Below are 26,921 nucleotides of genomic sequence, written 5' to 3'. Positions count from 1 at the left end.
CACAGTGCCGGCAGCTGGCTCTAGCTTGAGCATTCTTGTCCTTTGAGGTCCGCCTGCAGTCAGTTACTAAACGGTGCTCTGGCTGGTGTGGACACGGCAGTGCATCTGTGCCATCCACACATGCTCGTCCTCCCACAGATCGGCTAGAGCATCTATGTGGATACAGATGAAAGTGCCTGTGCCCTAGGAGCGTGCAGACTACTGAGGAGATGCTGTTTTTAAATGGCTGCCTCAGAGAAGGGACCTGAGACTGGCTGGAGGTTAAGGCAAGCTTCAGTTACATCTGTACCACTAGCATCTTTACAAGAATTAAAAAAAAAAGTGTTTACGTATTATAAGATTACTAAAATTGTCTCAAAGTTTAAGAAAAAAAACCACTGACCATTACAGTACAATGTGATAAAGCAGTAATGGAGAGATGTACAGTTACATGGATATCAGCACCTACATCAGCCTGAGGGAATCACGGAAGGCTTCTCAGAGGAGGTGATGCCTGGGCTGAGTTTTGAAGGAGGAATAAGAGCCTGCCAGGCCGATAAGCCAGGGCTGCTCTGGATAAAGGGCACAGCATAAGTAATAGGAAGGAAGAGAGTGAGAAGGAGATGAAGGAAAGTATGAGGAAGGCTGGAGTACCACTGGATCTCATCTCTGTGGCCTGTCACCTCCAGGTTAAATGAGACAATCTACACTAAGGATTTAGCCAAGAAGTTGTCCTCAATTACTGGTTAGTGTTATCTATTTTTATTTGTATTTCTACTCCACCCTTCCTGGAAGCCAGACACTGTGGAGGTCATGAGGGGTTGTTGGGGCAAGAACTTGGAAACGAGGTCCCCAGAACCACCCACTGAGAGACATTTTGTAAACTCAGCCACCCATGGCCCCTCAGGCTTTCCTAGAGCCCCCCTAGTGTCTCCCTAGTGCTCCTGCCACACTCCTCCCTCACTCACATCCCACTGATGTGTACACATGTGTCTCCTCACCTGCACCGGGTTTTGTGACACCCCAACAGCGAGCACACTGACAAATACAATACTTGTTGAATGGATGAACAAATTCAGCTAACTGCCCTTCTCCATTCTAATGAAAGATGGTACACACCTGATGCAGAAGCAGGACACCACAGAGGTTACCACTACACAGCTGAAGAAATAAAGTGGCCTCCTGGGGAGTTGGCCACCTGAGAATCACAGAAGAACAAGGCTCCAAGAGGCAAAACCCCACAGCACCCACCCAAGCCCTTAAGTCATAAGGAAGATATATGCTAGAGACCCAAGGACTCAGGGGCTATATATCTAGACAAAATATCACGATGCCCCAGTGATGAAACGGATGCAACAGGCCAATGCCATTATCACCCTTGCTCCAACAAGTATTTCGAACTTCACTCTTGTCAGGCAGCCTTCGGGTTAGGCAGGTGGCTCTCCACACGGCTTATTTACATGGAGGGGCTGACCTTAGCCCCCCACAGCAGCAGGGGACAGTCCAGGTCTCACTGTATATGTAAAGGCTGGCAGGGTTCACACGGCTTCCATCGCATGCTTGTTTGGGAAGGAGTGGAGAGGTGGTTAGGTCAGTGCTCAGGGTCTCATCAAAAGTCTCCAGTCTTCCCAGTGGAAGCTCAGATCCCAGAGTCTAGAATGCGGGTTTGGTGGGGAGACACCACCAGTGGTCAAGTCCTGTCCAGCTCCAGGCTGCCTGTCCTTAGGCCGAAGGGTATTCTGATTTCCACAAGGGCACCACCACACCTATGTGATTCTTGGGTAAGTTCTCATACTATAAAATAGTTCCATTGCAACAACAACAAAAAAGTGTGAAAATCCTTGCTTTATGTAAAACCACTCCCACCTGCCTGCCCCTCTCTAGGTCTCTCCAATAAGGTCTTGAATGAACACTCAGTCCACTTTTGTTGATGAACAGAGAGCATGCTTAGCCTTTCACGGGGGACTCAAAGGTGGGAGAGAGTAAGACACAGTGGTCGGAGCAGACTGGGGTCTCCCATCTGTGCTGTCTGCTTAAGATGGACACTTCCCAAGCAGAGTCCATCTGAGGGAGGGCACTCAGGCTGCCCAGGGTTCTGGGAACCACAATCATCATCACCATTGTCATCACTGTCCTCCTCCTCACCACAGGCAACAGTGATGGCAGCCTTCCTATGTGCCAGGCACCCTGCAGAGGGCTTCAAATGCTTGATCCCACTTGACCCCCTCAGCAACGTCACGAGGCAAGCACTCTTATCTCCTTCACACAGATGAGGAAACTGAGGCAGAGAGGGGTTTAAGTGACTTGTGCAAGCTCACAGGGCTAGTGAGTGGAAGAACCAGGACACAAACATAAAAAAATAATGATGCTTGTCCCTCCTCCCCTAAACAGAAGTCCAAAAAGGAGATGACAGTTATGTAAAATGGCCCTAGAAAAGATTGGCCCTCTTGCCAATTTTCCCAACTAGGGATAAAACTGGATTTCTTGGGCAGGGAAAGTTTTGCTGACCTGATCCTTCCCCACCCAGGGCATTTGTTAAAATGAACGTCAGAGAACTGACACACATCCCTCTCACTAACTCAGCTCACAGACCGCAGTCCAGCGTGCCTCAGCCACCATCATTCACTACCTGAAGGACAAATGCGTAACTACAGCACACTTCACACCCAAAGAGTGCTTCAAAACACCTGCAAAAAAGGTGAGCTCTCTTAGAAGCCCCACTATAAATAATGTTTCAAGAACTGTATGTAGCTAGCCACTTGGAGACAATTTAAAATTCAGTGGAATCTGTGGGGCTCTAGTTAAGGGGAAGAGATGACCAAGACATATCAAGGACCTACTCTGTACCCACATTCAGTCACACAAGATCCCCAGGAGATGCACACTGTTATCCACATTTTACAGAGAAGAAAACGAACTCCAGCTTAAGCAGCTTGGCCAAGCTCCAGCGGCTGGAAGTAGACAATGGTGACTGAGCAGCTGGGTCTGTCTGACTCCTGGGTCCAGGCCTCTAAACTTCCAATATCCCATAGACTCTGGCACCTGAGTAAGTATGCAGCCCGACTACCCTAGAAAACTCTCTGGCCAAATCTGAGCTCCATCTCTGTGCTCTGATCCCAGGTGTCAGCTGAGAAAGACCCTGCAAAGGAGAGGACCAACTGTAGCCTTCTGACACTGGAGGGCAAATTCTAAAGTTAGTGAGAAAATCCTTCAGGGTCCACAACTCCCCTGGAAAGCCCCTCAGGAAGGTACATCTTGGAGAGGGGCTCCACTTCCTCAAGGAGCCCAGGATGACCCAGCGCTCGAATAGGTGGCTGTGTGTTCAACTGCACTCCAGGTGAAGTCGGTGCTCAGGACAGAGGGAACATGCAGACCTGTGACATTCAGACACACACAGGGCTGCCTGTACTGTTGGAACATGCGGGGTTTGGGGCCAGCTTGAGAGACCCACAGATTCACCACTGCCAATCTCCCACTCTCTCCAGAACGCACACTCACATAAGTGGAATAGCAGAATTAAACCATTGTTCCCTTTTTCTAGGAGCTCCTAGTTTAGTTTACATAAGTTAAATGCAAGAGAGATGTGATTCCATGATACCATAATTCCACAACAACATGATTTGCCATAAGCTACTAAAACAACTATGTTGTAAATTATAAAAACATTTACAATATAGGCAACCAATCAAGGCCTTGGGTTCCGAAGTTAACACTCCTGGGACTCTAATTTGACCTCCGCCACTTAGCAGCCATGAGAGCTTGGAAAGGACTGCTCTGTGCCTTGGTTTCCCCCCACAGGGGTCATAATGGTATCTACCTCATGGGGCTTTTGTGGGAATTCAATGAAAAAGTGTAAGCGAAGAGCCCAGCATGGTGCTTCCCAAGGGTTAGCGTCCCCTCTCTCTTTACAAAAAACAAAAAAGACAAGAAAACAGAGGGCTCTCAGAGAGGTTAACAACTTGTCAGAGGTCCCACGTGTCAGTTCCAGAGCCCATGTCGTAGTCGGCACTGTAGGTCTTGGGGAGCTGGAAGGGAGAGGAGACCCCTGCTGGAATGAAGAGAGCTCAGGGCAGCTGGGATGCTGTGCAAACAGGAGGATTAAAAGAAGGGGGAAAGCGCTTCCAGAGAATAGGAAAATACCCGGCGAGGAGCCACTCCAGACCCACCCAGAAGGCAAGATTGTACAGGCACAGAGATCTCAGGAGGCAGTAAACCGCCCCCTCAGCCACAGGGATGAAGAAAGTGGCTTGAGTGACAGTCACCCTAGATGAGCCTTTGAGCCTCCACCCCACCTGCTGGCCCAGACACACAGAGGCTGTCAGCCCACCCAGTACCCCCCTCCCCGATCCTAGGGGCCGAGACCTGGATCTGCTTTGTAAGAGCCCCTCCAGGATTACAGATCTCTAACTCTCCTCTCCAAGAGGCACACGCCCACAACACACACAAGAAATGACAATGAGGTGTGAGCAATCTGGAGTCCGGCCAGCCAAGTGATGCGTCCAGCATCGGCCTGGCTCTGCCAGCTGCTGAACCTTCACCCACTGCTGGGCAGAGAATTAACCAGGGAGGCACTTCTGACACTGCAAGGGGCCCTCTACCACTCAGCAGACTTGCACAGATCAAGAGCAAGACTGCGCCTTTGACAAAACCCATCCAGAAATTTGCAGGCAGCAGGGAGACAGGAGTGAAGGAGGACCCTTCGTCTGGTTATAATCGTTCCTCTGTGTCCAGGGAGGGATGAACGGAAAGGGGCAGATGCTTCCGGAGGCAAAGCCTGGCACTTAAGCCCTGTGCTCTGCTGGGGTGAGAGCAGCTGCTCCCCAGCACCCCCTTCCAAGGGGCTGGCAGGATGAAAGAGACCACAAACCAAAGCAAATTTGGGGTACAGGCCCCCAAGTTTTGGGGGCATCAGCTGTGATAAAGACACTTGCCCTTGTGTAATTTTTGGTAGCAGCAGAGGGACACTCAAGTTCAGAACAGCTGGGCATATTAATTTCTGCTGGTTGCTGGAGGGAAGCAGCCATGGCCACTACTCAGAAACCCCACCTGGGGACCTTGCACCAAGAAAACTGACCTCACTCAGCAGGGCAGGACGTGCCAGAGCCTGTAGCTGAGAATGAGGGCCTTGCATTTCCATGACAGTCACGGGATGTCAGAGCCAGGAGGACCCACAGCGCTCAGAGCTCACAGGTGTCCTGAAGTAGTGGGCACAGAATCACCCACGCACAGAATCATGCTCTGGCCCAGCTCGGGCCTTCTGACTCAGAATCACCAAGGCCGGGCCTGGGAATCTGCACTCTAAAGACCCACCCACCCACCTCCCCCTGCCCTAGGTGACTCTGAGGCAGCCAGCCCAGCACTAGGCTGCTCTGGAAACTGGATCAGCCCAGCTGGGTTTATCTGTGGGTTTATCTGCAGAAGATCAAAGCCATCTAGTTGATGGTTCATTCATACATTCATTCTGGGAGCCTTTACCCACGGTCGCCCATGGGACTGGCTCTGAGAAGACACGGTTCCTGCCCTACAGGGAGCAGCTGGGTTCATCTGGGGAACGTCTCTGAAATGCACATCTCCAGGCGCCACCACCTGTAATTTGGGTTCTGAGGGATTCAGAATCCAGCAGGAAAATGAAAGCAAGGACTGACAAGAAGAGGAATCCAGAAACTGATAGCTAGGGAGGCAATTCCAAGAGTGAAGCTAGATCCAGGAGGCTGGGGGGCTTCATGGCATAAGGGAGGGAAAGATGTGCACTTACCTAGCGCCCACGGTGTGCCAGTCCCTCGACTCCTGTTAATATTCACCAAAACCCTACAAGGGCCTGTCCTCATGCCCATCTTACAGATGAGACCAGGGACGCTCAGAGTGGGCTGAGATGCCCTGCCCGAGGTCCTGATGCCAACATGGGCTGGGCCGGGATTTGAACCCCAGCAGCTGGAGCTCTTGCTTTTTTTTTTTTTTTTTTTAAAGATTTTATTTTTTCCTTTTTCTCCCCAAAGCCCCCCAGTACATAGTTGTATATTCTTCGTTGTGGGTCCTTCTAGTTGTGGCATGTGGGACGCTGCCTCAGCGTGGTTTGATGAGCAGTGCCATGTCCGCACCCAGGATTCAAACCAACGAAACACTGGGCCGCCTGCAGCGGAGCATGCGAACTTAACCACTCGGCCACGGGGCCAGCCCCAGGAGCTCTTGCTCTTTTCATATTGTCCCCTCCTCCTCCTGAGTCCCAGGCTCAGGGCAAGACACCTCTGTCCACCATGCTGTGAATCCAGAGACTTGAGAGGCATTCTTGACCCTTTCCTTTTCTTACCCTTCATGTACAATCAGGCCTGACCCTTCTCTGTCCACCCCATTCTCTCCAACTCAACTGCTACCACCACTTACCACCTCCAATACGACCTAAGTATTGAAATCACCAGCCCAGTCAGCCAAGTCACTCTCCGGCTTAACCCTCTGCAAGGACTTCCCACTGCCTGAAGATACAAATCTTCCTGCCGGTGGCCCCGGCCTTCTCACAGAGTGTCCCCTCCTGCCCTCTCGCTCTCCAGCTCCTCTCAGCTCCAAGGCCTTTAGTGACCTGACAGAACTACCAGAACTCAGTTGGGCCCCCAGTTTCCCCCAGAAGGCAAGGCCACAGAACAGGGACAGCTCTGTCCTGCCCATGGCTGAGCCTCTGGGCATACAGTACGGGGGTGTGTGGTGGGAATGGGGTAGGGTAGGGGATGGTCATTGACCGACCTCAGACTCTGCAGCTGGTCTGAGGCCCAACTATGGTGGTGGCAGAAAGGCCAGGGAATCAGAGACCAGGCAGACAGGCAGAGGCCTGACTGGGAAGGGAAGTCTGTGCACAGCACAGAAAGGAACGAGGACATAAGCCTGTAGGCCAGGCAGCCGAAGAGGCTCTCAGAAGCAGGGGAGGAATATGACCAAGTTCACATTCACATGCTAGGGGTGGAATTATCTGTTTCTCTCATCCCTTTGAAAGACGATTTGTCAATAGCTACTAAAATTTAAAATCCACATCCCCGCTGAGCCAGCACTCCAGTCTCTCAAGGAGGCTCATTGCAGCATTCTTTCATATCAGCAAAAAAGAGAAAATGGCCTAACTGGCCAACTGGAGAATAAACTATAGCAGACAAGTCCACAATCTCTCTTCCCAGCCCATGGAGCTGGACATGTTTCAGAATTCATAACCTTTGCATTTTAGAAAGGTAATATGAAGTATGTACAGTATGTTATGTAAAACCCCAGCCGGGTCAGACACAGCATCCATAGTCAAATACAGAAATATTTCTGCAGCTGAACATGTGACGATTTCTGCTATAAACTATAAACAGCCTCCTATGAACTGAGGTCAGGTTTGGTCATCAAACGAGTTTGTACCAAACTTCTTAAAACATGCAGCTTCTTGATGCTGTAACTGTAGACAAGGGTGGAGGGTCTGTGGTCAGATGATGGAATAATAAAAATAATAAAGCCCGTGGACCTTCCCTGAGCCCCACGTGTGCAGGTGAGCGCCAGATGCTCTCCACACACGGACTCACTTGCCCCACCGTGGGCACTGATGCGCTTTACTATTCTAGCACGTCTAAACACTCTTCACCATCGCCACCACCACGAACATCTATTGAGTGCTGACTGTGTACCAAGCACTCTTCTAAGTGCTCTATGTTAACTACCTCACTAAATCCACACAACAACCCAAAAGGTGGCACTGTTACTGTTCTCACATTGCCCAGACTTATCCCTAACTTACCCTCTATCATCCAATAAGGAAACTGAAGCATGAAGAGGCAGAGTGACTTGCCCAAGGCCACCAGCCAATGTGTTGTCCTTGCTCTCGTGCCGCTCGCCCTCTCATCCTGTGGAGCTGAGCACTAGCTGCCACCTGTCCCTGGTACAATGTCATGCCTGAGAAGCCAGGTATTCCGCTCCGGAGCATAGCATACTCTCAACCCCCACACTTTCCTCATCTTTTGTCGGTAAAGTGGCTTAAAACTTTTACAGAACATGGCAGGCCACAAAGACACAAATAAATAAAAGCCAAACCATGCTGGCATTCAGATCTACAACCGGAGTGCCTATACTGTGCCAAGCAGCCGGCCCGTAGGCCTGGAAATGAAGCACGTCCTTTTCTCAAAAAGACACCAGCCAGGTCACCCAAGCACAGAGCCGGAGACCCCCTGGAGCACAAACCACGTCCCCGGGCACTGAGGTCCATTCAGCTTGGAGGTCTGCCCCAGAAGACCCCTCAGGCCGCCCTGGGCAATCTACATAACAGGCTTTAATTTGTTGTTGAGGATCAGCCCAGGGTGTGGGTGCTGAGAGATGTGACCTGGCAGACAGAGGCGGGTTCCACCTCCTCACTGGATCCCCTCCAACCTATCCAGTAACACCAACCACCACCACCATTTAATCCTCGGCTTCATGTAAAGCTAGCCGACAGGCAGGTTCCCTCCCCTTCCTGGTTGGACATTGCCGGGAGTCGGAGGAGAGCACCAGACAGACGCACCTATCCCTCAAACAGCACCAGAATCAGGAAAGGCCACCCTCCCTCCCAAGCAGGATTTTTTCCGCAAGATAAGGATCATGCCAGGGACCAGTGGCAGCTATTGCTCACATGCTGCAGGATGTGAGGGCGCGATGGGCGAGGACGAGGAAGAACACACAGGAGCAATCGCTACCGCCGGCCCCTAGGCCAGAAGGGGCTCCACGCAGGGAAAACTCAGGCCCCTCGCAGGTTCCATCCTCACCTCCCCTCCAGCCCGCCACGGCCTCCGACATTGTTTCAGCTCGCCAACCTTCCTCCAAGGACTCTAGAAAAAGCCTAGCACGTGTTTTTTCCCCAAGGTATACACTGATAAATAGTTTGTGACATCCATAAACGACACAAATCTTAAGTGTACAACTCAATAATGTTTTTAGATATTTATACCCCCATGCAATCACCAACCTAATCAAAATATAAAACGTTTGCCCTAGAAGGGTTTCCTCCTTCCCCTCCCAGTTAAAGCCCTACCCAAGCGTTCTTTATCATTGCTGAGGATATTCTACTGTGTGAATATATCACAATTTGCTTATCCATATAGCTATTGAGGGGCATTTGGGTGGTTTCCATTTTTTGGTAACTATGAGTAAAGCTGCTCTGATCATTCCTGTGCAAGTCCTTGGGCGCTCATCTGCTCTCACTTCTCTCAGGTATATGCCTAGGAGTGGAACTGCTGCAGCACAGGTACGCATACGTTGAGTTTTGGTACAATCTGCCTAAACGATTTTCCAGAGTGATTGTACCAATTCACATCCCACAAGCAGTATATGAAAATTCCAGTTGTTTCATATATTTACCAACATGTATATTATCATTTTTTTTTTCATTTTAGCCATGCTGGGTGGAGAGATAATGGTATCTCATTGAGGTTAAAATTTTCTGATGACTCCCAAAGTTAAGCACCTTGCTATATGTTTATTGGTCATTTGGAATCCACTTTGGTGACATGCTTCCTAAAGTCTTTTATCTTTTTTAAATTGAGCTGTCTGTTTCTTATTGGTTTGTAGAAGTTTTTTTACATATTCTGGATAAGAATCCTTTCTTGGACATACATATTTCAAATATCTTCTCCCAGACTGCAGCTTGCTTTTTCACTCTCTCAGTCTTTTGATAAAGAATTCTTACTTTAAACAAAGTCTAATTTATAGACTTTTTCCATTACAGTAGTGCTTTTTCTGTCTTATTAAGAAATCTGTATCTCACCTAATTTCATACAGCTATGCTTCTCCATTATCTTCTAGAATCTCCATTGATTTGCCTACCACATTTAGGTCCTCAACTCATCTCGAGTTATTTTTATATATAGCTTGAGGTAGGGGTGACTGGGGTGTAATTTTAGGGTAAAGTTCTGTCAGCTGTGACCACAAACCAGACATACATGAAGGACTAATCTCTGTCACACCCAGAGAAAGAAACCAGCTTCCCAGAGACCCCCCTGTCCTTTACCTGGACCCTGCAGAAACATCTAATTGCACCTCGCCTCCTGCAGCCCAAATAAATCAGACATACATGTCCCTATTGTTTGGATTTCTGGACACAAACCATAGACAAAGCACGTTCATCTCACACGAAGCTTCCATAACTTCCCGGAAGTCCATTTTGACAATTGTACATGGGTCAAAATCCTTTTAAAATACAAAATGATTATGTAGGAATATGCTTAGGGACAACATAAGCTAGCACTTGACTGTCAGATCCACTGAGTGCCTGCTATCTGCATCTACGGGCCAGGAGGCAGAGAAGCCACAGGATATGACCAGACATAGCCCCTGCTGTCACCATGCTCACAGCTTGGGGAAACGACTAAGAAAAAATGGAGGAAGAGAAAGTAAACAGGGAGAAGTGCTGAGGGAAGGCCTCCCTTGTAACACTGGAGCCAAGACTTACATATGGAAAGGACCTGGCCCTAAGAAGAGAAGGAATAAATTCCGGATAGGAGGAATGGCATACTCAAAGGCTGAGAAAGAACAGAAATGGGGATCCTGCTAGAAGGCACAATAGGGAATGGCAGGACATGTAGATAAACGTAAGAAAAAGTTTGGAGTTTTTCTAAGCAGAATCGGAATCCATTGGGGAACTATGCTATACCTCAGTTATCTTCTTGAACATGCACCACAAAAGCTCTCTGAGGGCATTCAGTCAACGGGTCTACTTTGAAATAAATCCTTCTATCACACTATGGTTCAGGAAAAAGACTCCTCTCAGCCTTGACTGTGCTGGCACACAAATGCACACGCACGCACGCGCGCGCGCACACACACACACACACACACACATATACCCCTGCCCCTTGGTGCAACCTCAAGCTGAGCACTCTTAGCTCTTCCTCCAATCCTGGGTGGAAAGGGGTCTACACTGCAGACTTGTGCATCTCTGCTCATGACTTCTCAGCCCTCACCTCAGCTGTAATTTTACTTGCATTCATGTGACTACTTGATTAATACCTGTTTCCTGAATGAGTCTGTTGACTCCAGAAGGGCAGAGTCTGAGCCTGTCTTGCCACCACGGCCTCCCCAGCACCTAGTACATGGCCTGGCCCAAGGTAAGTACTCAACATTATGTATTCTAACTTTTTTGAATGTAAAAGTTCAAACACATACAAAAGTAGAAAGAATGTGCTCATCATACAGCTTCAATGATCAATTCATTCCTAACCTTATTCTTCTATATCCCTCCTAGTGAAGTAAACCCCAGCCATCATACCACTCAACACATACTTGTTGAATGAATGAATCAATCAATCAATGCCTCTTACTGAAATGGACAAAAAGCAGGTGCTTAATTTTCACTCTCATTGATTTTGCGGTTGGCATTAGACAGACAGTGAAAGTTGAGGGGCCCCCAAATGAGTCAGTTTTGCTAAGAAGTTAGCAACTCTGATAAAATTCAGAAGACGATTGAAACTACTGGCTAAAATGAATTTCCTTTTCCCCATATTTATTGGGCTTTAAATTTTCAGATCTGTTCTTATTATTGCCACATTCATCGAGAAGTGATTGTAAAGCAAGGAAAGGTTACATATATCCCAGAATCTCTTTCAAATAAAAGTCTTGAAAGAGCAAGTTTCTTTCCATAAAACAAGACGTGTGGGCTTTTCCACACAGGAAGGCAACTCCTTGGAAATGAGTATTACAGCTTGCTCCCTGAAGGGGCAATCTACATTACACTTCTTTTATCTATTGTAACATTTATGGTAACTTGTTCCTACGGAGCCTGGTCTCTTGGAAATGCCATTACAGTTTTATCCCAATAAACGTGGGATAGAGCTGTCATGACTCTGACACTCCCAGTGTCCAGCACTCAGTGGGTTTGTTTAACGTCATCCGCTCTACAAGATCCCAAAGGTACCAATAAGAATGACCTGAAATGCTAAAATGCAATCATATTTAATAATGTGTTTTTTGTTGTGAAATATATTTATTATCTGCATTTTCTAACTTTTTTCATATGCACAAATAAAAAATATTAAAATCCTCTTTAAACCTATGACCTAGAGAGATAAGTCACATTTTGGAGTCTAACCTTCCATGAGTGTGTATTTGTGTGCGCACAAGTGTGTGTGTGTGTGTGTGTGTGTTTCAGCATGTTTACAAGTCCAGGCTCCTGAAACTCTGCCATTTGCAGCCTGTGTGGCCTTCGGCAAGTTGCTTGGCCCCTATAAGCCCATTTCCTCTTCTATAAAGAGAGACTGATAAAACTAGCTGATAGGGTGAGACTGAGGCTTGAAGGAGATGAAGTGTGCAGAGCCAGCACACACCAAGTGCTCAACCAATGTAGCTGCTGTTATTTGTGTTTCCAAAAAGAAGCTGCAAAAGAACTCTAGAAACTTCCAGGTTCTGCTGGGGAGCCTTCCCAATGGCCTGCACAGGAAGTGGGTACACCTGCCTCTACCCCCACAGTGGGGGAAGCCGAATCAGGGACCTGGAGGGGGGCCTCGCCTGGAGGAAGCTCACAGCAGCAGTGGCCTCTGACTCACAGCCCAGCCCCTCCCTGCCACATCCCTTGGTTCGCTAGGGGTTGGGCTGTGACTCACATGGGCTCCAGCCTGCGCTGGGCCCATCTGACCGGAACCGGCCTGACCTGCCCACAGTCACTAAGAACTCTCCGTTTGCACACTCTCCTTTTTATCAGCTTTCACCCTCCGGCCTGGTGGCCTGCTCCTACCACGCCAAATCCCAGTCTTCAATATCAGACCTTAGAAGGACCCTCTGGGCTCTTGTGGGTCATTTACCCCACTGCCACCACCACTTCTTTTTGGTCTCTGCCTGTTTTTTTCACTATGTGCTCTATTTTGATATAACCTCAAGCTGTAAATTAAAAAGTCCAGGAGACTCACTCTTATATTCACACCCATTCACACCCTCTAACTCCTCCTACACATTTTTATTGTGGTAAAATATACGTAACACGAAATTTACCATTTTAACCATTTTTAAGTGTACAATTCAGTGGCACTAAGTACATCCACAATGTCATACAATCATCACCACTATGCATCTCCAAAACTTCTCCATCATCCCAAACAGATGCTCTGTACCCATTAAACAATAACTCCCCTTTCTCCCCTCCTCCCAGCCCCTTGGTAAGCTCTACTCTACTTTCTGTCTCTATGAATTTGCCTATTCCAGGTATCTCATATAAATGGAATCATACAATATTTGTCATTTTGTATTTGGCTTATTTCAGGTAGCTTAATGTTTTCAAGGTTCACCCATGTTGTAGCATGCGTCAGAATTTCCTTCCTTTCCACAGCTGAGTGATAGTCACGCGTTGCTTAACAAGGTGGATATGTTCTGAGAAATTCGTCATTAGGTGAATTTCATTTTTGTGTGAACATCACAGAATGTGCTTACACAAACCAACACGGTATAGCTTACTACACACCTAGGCTATATGGTACTAATCTTATGGGACCACCATCGTATATGTGGTCCGTCATTACGCGGTGCATGACTGTATTCCATTGTATGTATATACCACATTTTGTCCATCCATTCATCTGCCAACGCACACTTGGTTTTTTCCACTTTTTAGCTATTGTGAATAACACTGCTACGAATATGGGTGTGCAAACATCTGTTAGAGTCCTTGCTTTCAATTCTTTTGGGTATATACCCAGGAGTGGAATTGCTGGATCATATGGTAATTCTATATTTAACTCCTCTTACACTTTTAAGAATTTGGCATCATAACACAGCAGCTGCCACAGCTAATGCTCAGTGAGCCCCTCTCACTCTGTGCAGTAACTCATTTAGTCCTCAAAACAATTCCCTGAGGTGGGGTGTGATTATTTCATCCCCAAGAAATTGAGGTTACCCCGTCAGATGGCAGAGGCAGCATCTGAACCCAGGCAGATGACGCTTTTACATTGTTTCTCCAGCTGTGACAGAGAATCGAGCTGCTCTGCCTACATGCATTTTCTGCCCTGACCAATGCCTTACTTAGGTCTTTAACATCTTTCCTCGCTCTGGACTAAGGAACAACTGAGAAAAGGGGATGGGGGAGACGCTCCACTGGGTTGGATTAGTCTAAAAGCACTCCTTGCAGTGAGAGACTCGACTCCATTGAGACTGGCAAAAAGGGGGATTTGCTGGAAGGATATTGGAGCAGCTCCAACAGTCAAGTGACTCGATCCAAAGATGATGTGCCCAAGCCTCTCCTCACTGCAGGCTCTGAGGCTCTGGACCCAGGGGTGCCCTGAGCACCTTCTTTGCTACTACTGAGTGAGTTAGGGTGACCCAGGGGATGCCCACGGCCTGGCGTGGCTGGGCCTATATGTGACCCTGGACCAGTCACCACAGCCAGGGTGAGGGGAACCATGATGGGCCCAGCCTGGGCCACAGCTCCCATCCGGGCTCAGGAGAATGAGGACTCCCCAGAGGAGAGGGAGGGAGGCAGGACAAACGCCCAGCACAGACACTCACTGTGGTGTAATCTACCATAGCAACAAATTGGAAGCTGCCCAATAGTCCTGAACAAGAGGACAAGGTTAAATAAAGTTGCTACATCCACTCAGTGAGACATGACGTAGCTGTTTAACAAGGAGTAATCATGAAGATTATGTAGCAACTTTAAAAAAAAAGAGAGAGGCTTATACCAAAATGTCTGGTGGGAAAAGACAGGGGACACACACACACTTATATGTAACAATCCACAGGTAAGAAAAATTCAGGCAAGAATTGTATCATAACCGAGGACTCATAAATGGCTTTTTATCTCTATTTTCCAAACTTTCATTTATTGGTTTAACAAACATTTATTGAGTGTCTACTCAGTGTCAGGCGAGGTGAGGGGCATATGGCAGGGAACAAAACAGAAGAAAAATCCCTGCCCTCATGGAATTTACATTCTAGTTGGGGAGGCAGACAACGAACAAGATGAATAATCAAAATATACCCTATATTGGATAGTGATAGGAGTAAGGAGAAAAAAATAAATCAAGGAAGGCAGAGAGGAGTGTTGGGGTAGTGGTGACAGTTTAGATAGGATGGCCAGGGAAGGTGATAGCTGAGTAAAGGCTGAAGGAAGTGAGGGACCAAGTCATGCCAACATGGGAAGAACAGCATTCCAGACAGGAGGAACAGCGAGTGCAAAGGCCCTGAGGCATCCAGTTAGAGGAGAGCATTGAGGCTGATGTCGCTGGGGGCGGGAGGGTAATGAAGGGAAGAACAAACTAGGGGAGGAGTCAGAGAGGAAACATGGCCAGATCATGGGGGCCTTGTAGGCCACTGTGAGGACTTTAGCTTTTGCTGTAGGATGAGAGCACCTCAACAGTTTTGAGCAAAGAAGTGGTAACGTGCCCACCCTTTTAGCTGAAAGGAGGTAAGGACAAAGTCTAGAGGACCAGGAAAGAGATCACCATAGTCTTTCAGGTGAGAGCAGACAGTGGTGCTTGGACAAGGGTGGTGGCAGAGAGGGTAGTGAGCAGTGGCCACATTCTAGGGATTATTTTGAAAATGCCCCACAGTGGGATTTTCTGATAAGTGTGGGGATGAGAGATACAAGAGTCAAAGATGACACCCCAGGCTTTGGGTCTGAGCAAGCAGAAGGATGGAGGTGCGGTTAACTGAGATGTGGGAACAGGACCGGAGAGTAAGGTGTCCTGGAAGCCACATAAAGACAGAGCTTCAAGGAAGAGAAAATCACCGACCAGGTCAAACACTACTGGTAGCCAGGCAGGATGGGGCCAGAGAAAGAGCCATCGGGATGAGCAACATGGCAATCACTGTACACCTGGGCAAGAGATGTTCATGAGGGGAACCCAAACCTGCTTGGAATAATGAATTCAAAAGAGAATGGGAGAGCAGCACTCTTCACAACAGCCCAAAAGTGGAAGCAACCCAGTGACCCTCAACAGATGAACAGATAAACAAAATGTGGTATATCCACATGATGGAATATTATTCAGCCTTAAAAAGGAAGGAAATTCTGACACATGCTACAACATGGATGAACACTGAAGACATTATGCTAAACGAAATAAGCCAATCACAAAGAAAGACAAATATTGTCCTATTTGTATTGATCCCACCTACACGAGGTATTTAGAGTAGTTCAATTCATGCAGACAGAAAGCAGGACGACGGTTACCAGGCACTGGGGAGAGGGAGAAATGGAGAATCGTCATTTAACAGGTTTAGAGTTTCAGTTTTGCAAGATGAAAAAGTTCTGGAGATTGTCGCACAACAATGTGAGTATACTTAACACCACTGGACACTTAAAAATGGTTATGATGGTAAACTTTACGTTACGTATATTTTATCACCATTTTTTTTTAAGTGAAAGAGAATGGGGGGCAAAGAACTGGAGTCGGCACGTCCAGACAATTCTTTCAAGAAGTGCTTCTCCAAACTGAAGAGGAATTAGGGGCCTAACTGGAGGAAGAAGTGAGGTGAAGAGGGAGCCTTCGTTGTGGTTTTTTTTTCCTTAAGTTGGGAGAAATAACAGCATGTTTGTTTGCTGATGGGACTAATCCAGTAGACAATGTTCTTCAAATTTTAAATTACTTTCAAAATAAAAGCTATATTTTGGGGTGATGAAAATGTTCTTGAATTAGATAGCTGTAACGGCAGCACAACCTTGTGAATATACTAAAAACTACTAAATTGTACAATTTAAAAGGGTTGACATTATGGTATGTAAACTATATCTCAATAAAAATAAAGTAAAATAAAAACTATAATAAGTTTAATATTGTCTAGATATCGTGTTCTCATATACAGCCTGAGTTCCCACCCAGACAGCCTCAGATACCGACAGTTCCTGTGCAGTGACCCACAGGCCACCGAGTGGCAGCTTGTGGCACAGGAGAGGGGAGCAGGGTCTTCCGAGTCTAGGCTAAGACGCAAATGCTGTATTAGCACACACAGGCCCCTACAAATAAATCCACGGAACAAGAACCTACTAGCTGCAGATAATTGGCTCTGTTTACTTAGGGCCATGAACTCTCAGGTCTCTGATCTAAAAGTGAAATGTAAGAAAAATCCATTCAACTCAAAGCAAGAAAATCTGTGCACCCCCCCATCTGCCAAAGCATGCTGCCCCCCTATAATTGCATGGGAACCAGGGAAGGGCTTACTTTGCAATTAATCACGGGAGAGGGGGTTCTTTCTAAAATGTCCCTCCTGTTTGAAACAATATCACACTCCTATTCCCACTGCCTTTTTCCTTTCTTCTGAACAACTTTAAATAGTATCTTACCCTCTATGATACTTAACTGCATGCATCAACTTGGCTAGACCATAGTGCCCAGATATTTGGTCAAACATTATTCTAGATGTTTCTGTAAACGTACAAGCATTCTTTAGATGAAATTAGCATTTAAATCTGTAGACTTTGAGTGACACAGACTGCTCTTCATAATGTGGGTGGGCCTCATCCAATCAGTTGAAAGTTTTAATAGAGCCAAGACTGACCTCCCCTACCAAGAAGGAATTCTGCCAGCAGATAGCCTTTGGACTCCAACTGCAGCTCTCCCCTGAGTCTCCAGCCTGTCGACCTACTCTGCAGATTTTGAATTCCGCAAGCCTCCACAATCACATAAGGAATCACCAATTCCTTAAAATAAATCTCTCTCTCTTGCTCTCCCTCGGTCTCACTCACAGTATGTGTGAGAGAGAGATATATATTACATCATTATACATTATATACATTATACATTGTTACATAATATATATTATACATATTTTTATATCTTCTGTTTTATAATATATATTATATATCCTGTTAGTTTTGTTTCTCTGGATAACTTTAATACACCCCCAAAACAAGCGACTTTCCATCAGAAATCATCCCTTATGACCTGTACTTTCAGGAAATTTCAAGTCATCAAATGATTTAAAAGATAAACAAGGGGCTGGCCTGGTGGCATAGCAGTTAAGTTTGCCTGCTCTGCTTTGGCGGCCCAGGGTTCACTGGTTCAGATCCCAGGTGTGGACCTACACACCCCTTATCAAGCCTTGCTGCGGCAGCTGTCCTACATATAAAATAGAGGAAGATAGGTACGATGTTAGCTCAGGGCCAATCTTCCTCAGCAAAAATGGCTAATATTCCACACACACAAACACAAAAAGATAAACAAAAAACCCCACAAAATACAGCAACCTAGGAAGAATAACATCTATCCATATATTAATCAAAGCCATCACAGTGGATACATCTGTTTTTAAGTACAACTTTAGTATTCTTTTTATAGTAGTTGTTTTTAAAAACAACTTTAGTGGTATTAATTCTGTATCCACTTTGTGGCTACTTCTTTCAATAAACAACAACTCATTAGGTATTAAATTATATCCTATTTCCTAACTGCTACAGGAGATGGGTGTGTGCCCTGCATTCACACCAGGAACTTGTAAGACGGCCCAGCCTTTCTGGGTTCAATCCCAGCTCCACTATTCACTCACCATATGACCTTGGGCAAGTTGCCTCTCTGTACCTCAGTTTCCCATCCACATAATGGGGATAATAATACCCCCTCCATGAGGCTGTTGTGAGGATTAAATGAACATAGTAAATTGTCTAGCACAGAGTTTTTCAAATAGTAGATTTTGACCCATTAGTGAAATAAATTTAGTGGGTCTCACACAATCATCATTTTTTTAAAAACGCATAAATTCACTAACGTAGAAAAGAATTACCAGAGGACACTAGACATACATAGGCTAAGTATTGTTTCCCCAAATGTTTGCTTCAGATATGCACACGCACATGCGTGTGTGCGCGCGCGCGCACACACACACACACAAACACCAGGTTACAGGCTGGATTTATTTCCTACAATGGGTCACAGTCAAAAACAAGTGTGAAAAGCCAAACGCTACCATATAATGGTGCTCAATAAAATTTGGCAGCATCATCATCCTTATCTCACTCTAAAAGATAACATAACTTTCTTTATTAGTATAATAAAATAGAGCTGCTAACACCGGCGTCAATTCTGCCACTCATGTACTGCAGTGCCGTTTAAGAGTCACTCTACCTCCCTGAATTAACTCACCAGCTCTCTCCTCAAAGGACTCAGGCGGTCATTTAAATATTTTATGACTCACGATGCTGGCCAAAGATTAGTAAGGCCCCGCCCAGCCCAGAACGCATGAAACGTCAGTGATTTGTTACAAATACCAACTGAGCTTGAAAGACTGCACAGGGCTTTTGTAGAAGTGAAGCCACGCTAGGGAGAAACGGTCCCCCAGCCCCCCAGGAGATGTGTCACAGAGAGAGGTTACACAAGCTCAGCTAAGCTGCACCTCTGAGACTGGAACCTCAGCTCTGTAACACGCTTCCTTGTTTTGGGGTTGGGTTATGTCACTGTGTTTTTCCCCTAACTTTCCAGGCACACATGCACGCGCACGCACCCCTCACTAAAGAATAGAAACAAGATCCCTATGAACTGCCTGTCCTCGCAGCTTAGGTAAAGGAACCCGTCAAACCAAAGGAGCTTAGATTTTGAAGATCTCAAAATAATTTCTATTGCAGATAACTTTTTCCCCTCCAGAAACAAACTAAAATCTCAGCCCAAATTAATGCTTTTTTAATTGCTTTTTTGAAACAACAGTGATAAACAACTCCACCTCACACACGCAGACATTAGCACTGTTTTGTTAAAATGCAGCTCCTCGCCCCAGCTGAGAGTGAGCTGAGGTGTGAGTGGATTTGCAGTTTCCAGTGTACTTCCCCAGATCGCTCCTTAAGTTTGGAAAACCAGGATCTTACCGATATACACGTAGGCGCTTCGCTTTTTATTTCTTCTTCCACGAGAATACAATCTTGGACTTGTGCCAAAGCATTACATCTGGAACACATAAGAGCATGTAGGGTTGTAAACTAATCTTTTAATATGTGATAGTATTCCTTTCTTATTTATATTCCATTCTTCAAACTATGATGCCAGTGAATTGGGGGGGGAGTTGGGAATGGACAAAAATTGCTTTAGCAGCAGAACGCTTTCCTTAAATGAAATCCAATCAGCCCAATAGATAGAACAAGTTAAAACGCAGCCTGACTCCAATACCCTCCACCATTCCCTGGTGCCTCCAGGGCTCTGGGGGTCCCCAGTTCTCACCACCCTTCTCAAGGCACAGAAGCAGGGACCTATGGGAGGATCTTTAGGGATCTCCATCATGCTCTCAGAATAAAGGGAAGCCAGGTCTGCCATACGTTCAGTCAGTGCCAGATGCATGCATATTTCACAAATTCAGGAGTTAAATGTTTTATCCACGGTCTCTAGCCTTAAACACTACATTATACTGTGTCACTTTCTTCAATAAGCAAAAGAGATGCTGATATCCTTGGATTTTTGTCTGTGCCGCTTGAAGGATGGACCTCTGAGTGCCTCCTCAGAAGACTCGATGACTAGGGGAGCTGAGTGAGTGATGCACCCAGTAAAAAGTACTTCAGGATCAGAACTTAATACTGTGAGGATGGCAAAATGCCCCACTAACCTACAGACTCAACACAACCGCTATCAAAATCTTAGCTGCCTTTTGTGCAGAAATTGACAAGCTGATCCTAAAATTCATGTGGGGACCCAGAACAGCCAAAACAATAGCCAAAAAGGACAAAGTTGGAGGAAAATACTTCTCAATTTCAAAACTTGCTACAAAGCTACAGTAATCAAGACAGTACAGACAGTGGGACTGGCATAAGGATAGACATATAGATCGATAGAATAGAATTGAGAGTGAAGAAATAAACACTCACGTTTATGGCCAGTTGATTTTTTTTTTTTTAAAGATTTTATTTTTTCCTTTTTCTCCCCAAAGCCCCCCGGTACATAGTTGTGTATTCTTCGTTGTGGGTTCCTCTAGTTGTGGCATGTGGGACGCTGCCTCAGCGTGGTCTGACGAGCAGTGCCATGTCCGCGCCCAGGATTCGAACCGACGAAACACTGGGCCGCCTGCAGCGGAGCGCACGAACTTAACCACTCTATGGCCAGTTGATTTTTGACAAGGATGTCAAGAAAATTCAATGGGAAGAGTAGTCTTTTCAACAAATGGTGCTGGGACAACAGGATATCCACGTGCAAATGAATGAAGTTGGAGCTCGATCTCACACCACACACACAAATTAACTAAAAATGGATCAAAGACCTAAATCTAAGAGCTGACACTATAAAACTCTTAGAAGGAAACTTAGACATAAATCTTCATGACCTTGGATTAGGCAAAAGTTTCTTTAGGTATGACACCAAAAGCACAAGCAACACAAGCAAAATAGATAAACTGGACTTCATCAAAGTTAAAACCTGGTGCTTCAAAGAACACCATCAAGAAAGTGAAAAGACAATCCTCAGAATGGGAGAAAATATTTGAAAATCATTATCTGATAAGGGACTGAGTCTAGAATACATAAAGAACCCGTACATGTCACTAATAAAAAGATAAATAACCCAATTTTTAAAATAGGCAAAAAGTCTGAAAAGACATTTCTCCAAAGAAGATAAAGATGGCCAATAAGCATATAAAAAGATACTCAACCAATACAATATTGAAGGAGAAAAAGATTGGAGGACTGATACTACCTGACATCAATACTTCCTATAAAGCTACAGTAATCAAGAAAGTGTGGTATTGGCAAAAGAATAGACAAATAGATCAGTGGAACAGAATAGAGAGTCCAGAAATAGACCCCCATGAATATAGTCAACTGATCTTTGACAAAGGAGCAAAGGCAATACTATGGAGCAAAGACAATCTTTTCAACAAATGATGCCAGAATAACTGGACATGTATACACAAAAAAAATGAATCTAGACACAGAGCTTACACCCTTCACAAAAATTAACTCAAAATGTATCATAGACCTAAACGTGAAATGCAAAAGTATAAAACTCCTAGGAGATAACATAGGAGAAAGCCTAGATGACCTTGGGTATGGTTATGTTTTTTAGGATACAACACCAAAGAGGTGATCCAAGAAAGAAATAATTGATAAGCTGGACTTCATTACAATTAAAAACTTCTGCTCTGCAATAGACAATACCAAGAGAATTAGAAGACAAGTCACAGACTGGGAGAAAATATTTGCAAAAAGATGCATTTAATAAAGGACTATTATCCAAAACATACAAAGAACTCCTAAAACTCAACAATAAGAAAACAACCTGAACTAAAAACGGGCTGAAGAGCTTAAGAGACATCTCACCAAAGAGGATAAACAGATGGCAAGTAGGCATATGAAAAGATGCTTCGCATGATATGTCATTAGGGAAATGCAAATTAAAACAATAATGAGATACTGCTACATACCTATTAGAATGGTCAAAATCTGGAGCACTGACAACATGAAATGCCAGCAAGAATATGGAGCAACAGATACTCTCATACATTGCTGGTGGGAAAGCGGAATGGCACAGCCACTTTGGAAGACAGTTTGGTGGTTTCTTACAAAGCTAAACATACTCTTACCATTTGTTGTTAGTGCTGTTGAGTCAATTCTGACTCTTAGCAACACTGTGTAGAGCAGAGCGGAACCCTGCCCAGGCTTTTTGTCCCATCCTCTCACCTTCATACAGCCACCACAGCATGACAACCGACAGACAGATGGTATGGTTTCCTGACCAGAAAACAAACCCAGGCTGAGGTGATGAGAATGCCAAATCTTAACCACTAGACCACCAGGGCTGGCTTACTCCCATCACATGATTCAGCAATTACACTCTTTGGTATTTACCTAAAGGAGTTGAAAACTTTTGTCCATACAAAAACCTGCACACAGAAGCTTTATTCCTAATTCCAAAAACTTAGAAACAACCAAGATGTCCTTCAGTAGGTGAATGGATAAATAAACTGTGGGACATCCAGATAATGAACCATTATTCAGCACTAAAAAGAAATGAGCTATCAAGCCATGAAAAGATATGAAGAAATCTTAACTGCATATTACTAAGTGAAAGAAGCCAATCTGAGAAAGTTATATACTGTATGATTCCAACTGTAGGACATTCTGGAAAAGGCAAAACTATGGAGACAATAAGAAGATCATGATAATGGTGGAGGCTATGCATGTGTGAGAGCAGAGCATATAGGTGAAGTCTCTGTACCTTCCTCTCAATTTTATTATAAACTTAAAACTGCTCTAAAAAAATAAAGTGAAAAAAGATATTCAACACCACTAGCAATTAGGGAAATGAAAATCAAAACCACAGTGAGACACCACTTCACATGCACTAAGATGGCAATAATCAAAAAGATGGACAATGATAAGTGTTGGTGAGGATGTGGAGTAAATGAAACCCTCATACAATGCTGTTGGGATTGCAAAACAGTGCAGCCACTTTGGAAAACATTCGGCAGTTCCTCAAAATGTTAAACATAGAGTTACCATATGACCTTCAATTCCACTGCAAGGTATATACTCAAGAGAACCGAAAACATATGTCCACACAAACTCGTACACTCTTCCCTGGGGAGGGGGAGAGTCAGAGCAGACGGAAAGAGGACAGATGCATATGGACAGAGAAAGGGCTCTTAGACATGTGGACAAATGGAAAAAAATTTAGTTGGAGAACAACACATATAAAAGGAGCCCATTATGTTGGTTTTTAGAGTTATTTATAGGTATACACACCTGTGTGTAAAAACATAGAAATAAATAGCTGGCTGATCATAAGTGTTCTCTCTCGAAGCAAGCCTGGGATGCAGCAGGTGGAATTTCATGTTTTACTCTACAACTTCTGATTTGTTTGCATTTGTGTAGATTGAGAGTATAATCAGGGTTTCTTGTGCAGAAGAGCACTTCTTTCTCCAGCCAAAAGGAAAGGAAAGAGGGAAGAGGCCACTGGAGTTGGGCAGTGCAAAAAGTTCTGAAAGTGGCCAAGGGTGAAAGAGCATTTCAAGTAGTGGGAACAGCAGGAGCAAAGACGTGAAAGTGGAAAAGTCTCTGGGGTACTTGGGGGGCTATCAGGTTCAGCTCTGTTGGAGGGCCCAGTGGGTGACTCAGGGTGGGGTGTGAAGATGAACCAGAACAATGAGTTGAAGTAGCCAGCTTCCAAGGGCATTGTATGCCTCTCAGGGACAGGTAAACGGGGTGACCACTGTAGGCCGGGGACTGGGGAGACTCGTATGAGAGGACCTCAGGAGAAGATAGGAGGCTGTGGTTGGGCAGGAAGCCTTGGCAGCGTTTCACACCTGGCCTCTGTCTCACAGTAAACTGATCCCTAACTCCATTACCCAGATTTGGCTCCTAATAAGATCTTCTCCAAAAATGATAGCACTCGCCCCTGGTGAAGTCCCCAAATCTGAATGAAGAACTTCCAGGGTGTTGGAGCACACTTTTCCAAAAAGAGCACAAACTGGGGATGGAGTGACCTGGGTCAGTCCTAAGTCACCAGAAGATGATCACAGCCAGCCCTTCCGGAATTCGGGCTGTGACAGGGATAAGTACTTTGCAAATATCTTCACATTTAACCCTCACAGCAAACCCATGAGGTACAGCCACGCACCATCCCCTTGACAGATGAGGAAACTGAGGCTTGGGGAGGTTAAGCACCTCATCCAAGGACAATCCACTAGTAATCCTGGAGCTGAGACCAGAACACAGTTCCCAACCGCCACCTCTACAACCTCCAGACATTTCAATTTGCCTCAAAGCCAGCCAGTAAGTTGCTCCGGTTTCCAGGAAAATATTACTGGGCTCAGAATCAGAGACGATTTCAGAGCTTGGGGTTCTATCAGCAGCAAAGCAAATCTAGACCCATAAAGTTACCATATGCTGGCTGGAAGGGGAGGTGGGGTGTTGGGACAAGGAATCAAGTTGACTATTAAATAACTAGCTTGGTCTTTAGCTAGCTGAGCCAGACAAGACAGCAAATTGCCTCCTCTGTCCTTCGACTCTGGCCAAGGGCCCCAGCCTCTCTTTCTAGAGCATTCTGGTTTTGACTGGGGCCCCAAGTCTTCTTCTGCCCTGACTTGTGGGCCCACCTTGGAAAAGTCAGGAGACACCTGGGAAATGAAGAAATGAAGGCAATGACCTCCTCCAGCTTTGGTGTTCCGTGGCCACCAGAGACCCTGGGGCATCCAACTAACATCCCAACAAACCGTCCCTGTGCCAGGGACCGCGCGTTCAGCTGGGAGCAGCCTCTGCCTCCCAGAGTTGCCATTCCATGGGGATGTGCACCAAGATGAGGCCTTTTGAAGACATTTAAAAATACCCGTCTCTCTTGACATCACTGAATAAATTTTTGGGGAAGATCCTCCTCACCTCCATGTCTCCTGACACAACCGAGCAGAACCCCAGGAAGACACACAGGTGGCAAGTTATTCATCACTCCACACCTCACATTCCTGGTCTGGAAGATGGAGATAGTAAAAGAGCCTGTGCCACAGGATAGCTGTAGAAATTATATGAGGATGTCAGTGCAGAGCCCAGTAGCACAAGGCACAGCCATTCAGATAAACTGGCATTTATTGAGGGCTACTATGTCAGTTCCTCTTCCACATATATTCCAATACATGCATGCATGCGCACGCACACATACACACTGCTAAAACCAACGAGAATCTTGCATCATCTGAGAGCTGGTAACTCTTTATCTGGACCTTTGCACATGCTCTTCTCTCGTCCTTCCATCCCACCTCACCCTCCAATAGGGGTGACTTGCAGCCATCTGCCTCTGCACCTTCTTAGATGTCACTTTTTCCAAGAATCCTCCCTGTCACACTTCCTTTATGCTGTGTTAAATAACATCAATTGATCAAGCAACCAATCAATGGAGAGAATGGGAAGCATTCATTTCCTGGTCCATGATTCTATACATTCTCATATTTTCATTTTTTTTCCATCAAAGCCATGCTAAGTAACTACTTTCCCTCTAGATGGTTCCCTCTAGGTGATGAGGTAGATGTAACCAAATGTCACAAAAGAGGAAGGAGTCCACAGCCAGGGCAAGTCTTACTATGTGTAGTTACAATTCCAGCAGTGCCCCGTAGGCTCATGCTCATTGCCCCAGTGGCAGTTTCAGAAACATCATCACTCCAGGTCTCACCCTCTGGAAAGGAAGCCATGAGCCTTCTGGTCAACCAGGAAAGTACACAATGCTGAGATTTTACTCCAGCCACCTTCTAGGATTTGAGCAGGAGGTGAGGGAGGTTCTTCCCACACTGCCTCCTTTCCCCTCTCCCTTCCCCAGTGTGATAGACCATGTCTAGGGCTCCAGAGCTGACTGGCCACACCAGGAGTTTGACCACAACCTTGCGTTCCATATGCACGGAATGGTCTTCCCCCCAGAGACCCACATGGCTGCTCCCTCATTCATCCAGGTTTCCGCTCAAATGCTGCTTCCTCAGAAGACTTTCCCTGACCTAAACCAACTCTGCTTTCTTCCCTGTCCCAGCTTCATCTCCTTCGTTACACTGATCACACTCCCTGACATCATCTTATGGATCTAGCTGTCTGTTGTTCATCTCTGCCTCAGGGATGTTGACCCCACAAGGGAGGAACGCTGTTGGTTTCCTTGACCGCTGTGTGGCCAGTGCCAGAGCCCTCCCTCCATAAAAGATTCCTGAACAAATGAAGTAAATGAGCTGAGTGAAGTGGCTAAGGCACACACCTCTCTGTAGGAGAGCCCCCTCCACCCATTACAGTAGTGATCGCCCACACAGAAATTTGAACGGACTCAACAAATCAGAATCATATACAAAAACATTTCATTTTAGCTCAAGTTCCAACCTGTACCGGTGAGGTGATATGAATCAGACAATATTTGTACAAACCATTAAGACAATGGGTCCAAGTATCAATTTTTTAAAAATATATCTAGTGCCACAATTAATAAATTGATTAAGGAATCATTCAGGAAAAAAACAGGGAAAGAACAAAAGAGTGAAACAAACAGAGCCCCCCCTTCCCCACTCCATCCACCCTGAGCCCAATGCAGCTGCAGGGTCCTGAACAATACAGA

The 26,921-nt window shown here is 45.7% G+C and overlaps 2 protein-coding genes across 8 annotated transcripts in view; one reads left to right on the top strand and one right to left on the bottom strand.

Annotated features, from left to right (window-relative positions):
* The window catches only part of ARHGEF3 (Rho guanine nucleotide exchange factor 3), a 284,680-nt gene that overhangs the window by 254,298 nt on the left and 3,461 nt on the right, over window positions 1-26,921 (bottom strand). For 2 of the 7 annotated variants that reach the window (XM_070237338.1, XM_023620236.2), the window contains exon 2: window positions 19,736-19,814. The exons of 2 other annotated variants lie outside the window; for them this stretch is intronic. The gene's annotated coding sequence lies outside the window, so the exon portion shown is untranslated. Of the gene's footprint in view, window positions 1-19,735; window positions 19,815-22,269; window positions 22,421-25,222; window positions 25,353-26,921 lie in introns of those variants that run through there. 3 more of the 7 variants (XM_070237340.1, XM_070237339.1, XM_070237341.1) reach the window with 3 other exon arrangements.
* Window positions 15,538-25,546, top strand: SPATA12 (spermatogenesis associated 12). Its single transcript, XM_070236955.1, is given in 8 exon segments — window positions 15,538-15,580; window positions 24,885-24,973; window positions 24,976-25,042; window positions 25,045-25,104; window positions 25,107-25,190; window positions 25,193-25,272; window positions 25,275-25,458; window positions 25,461-25,546. Coding segments are annotated over 8 exon segments (693 nt in total).

The sequence above is a fragment of the Equus caballus genome, chromosome 16 (assembly GCF_041296265.1).
Source record: "Equus caballus isolate H_3958 breed thoroughbred chromosome 16, TB-T2T, whole genome shotgun sequence".
NCBI classification, from domain to species: domain Eukaryota; kingdom Metazoa; phylum Chordata; class Mammalia; order Perissodactyla; family Equidae; genus Equus; species Equus caballus.
This window is presented reverse-complemented; position numbering and strand designations above follow the sequence as displayed.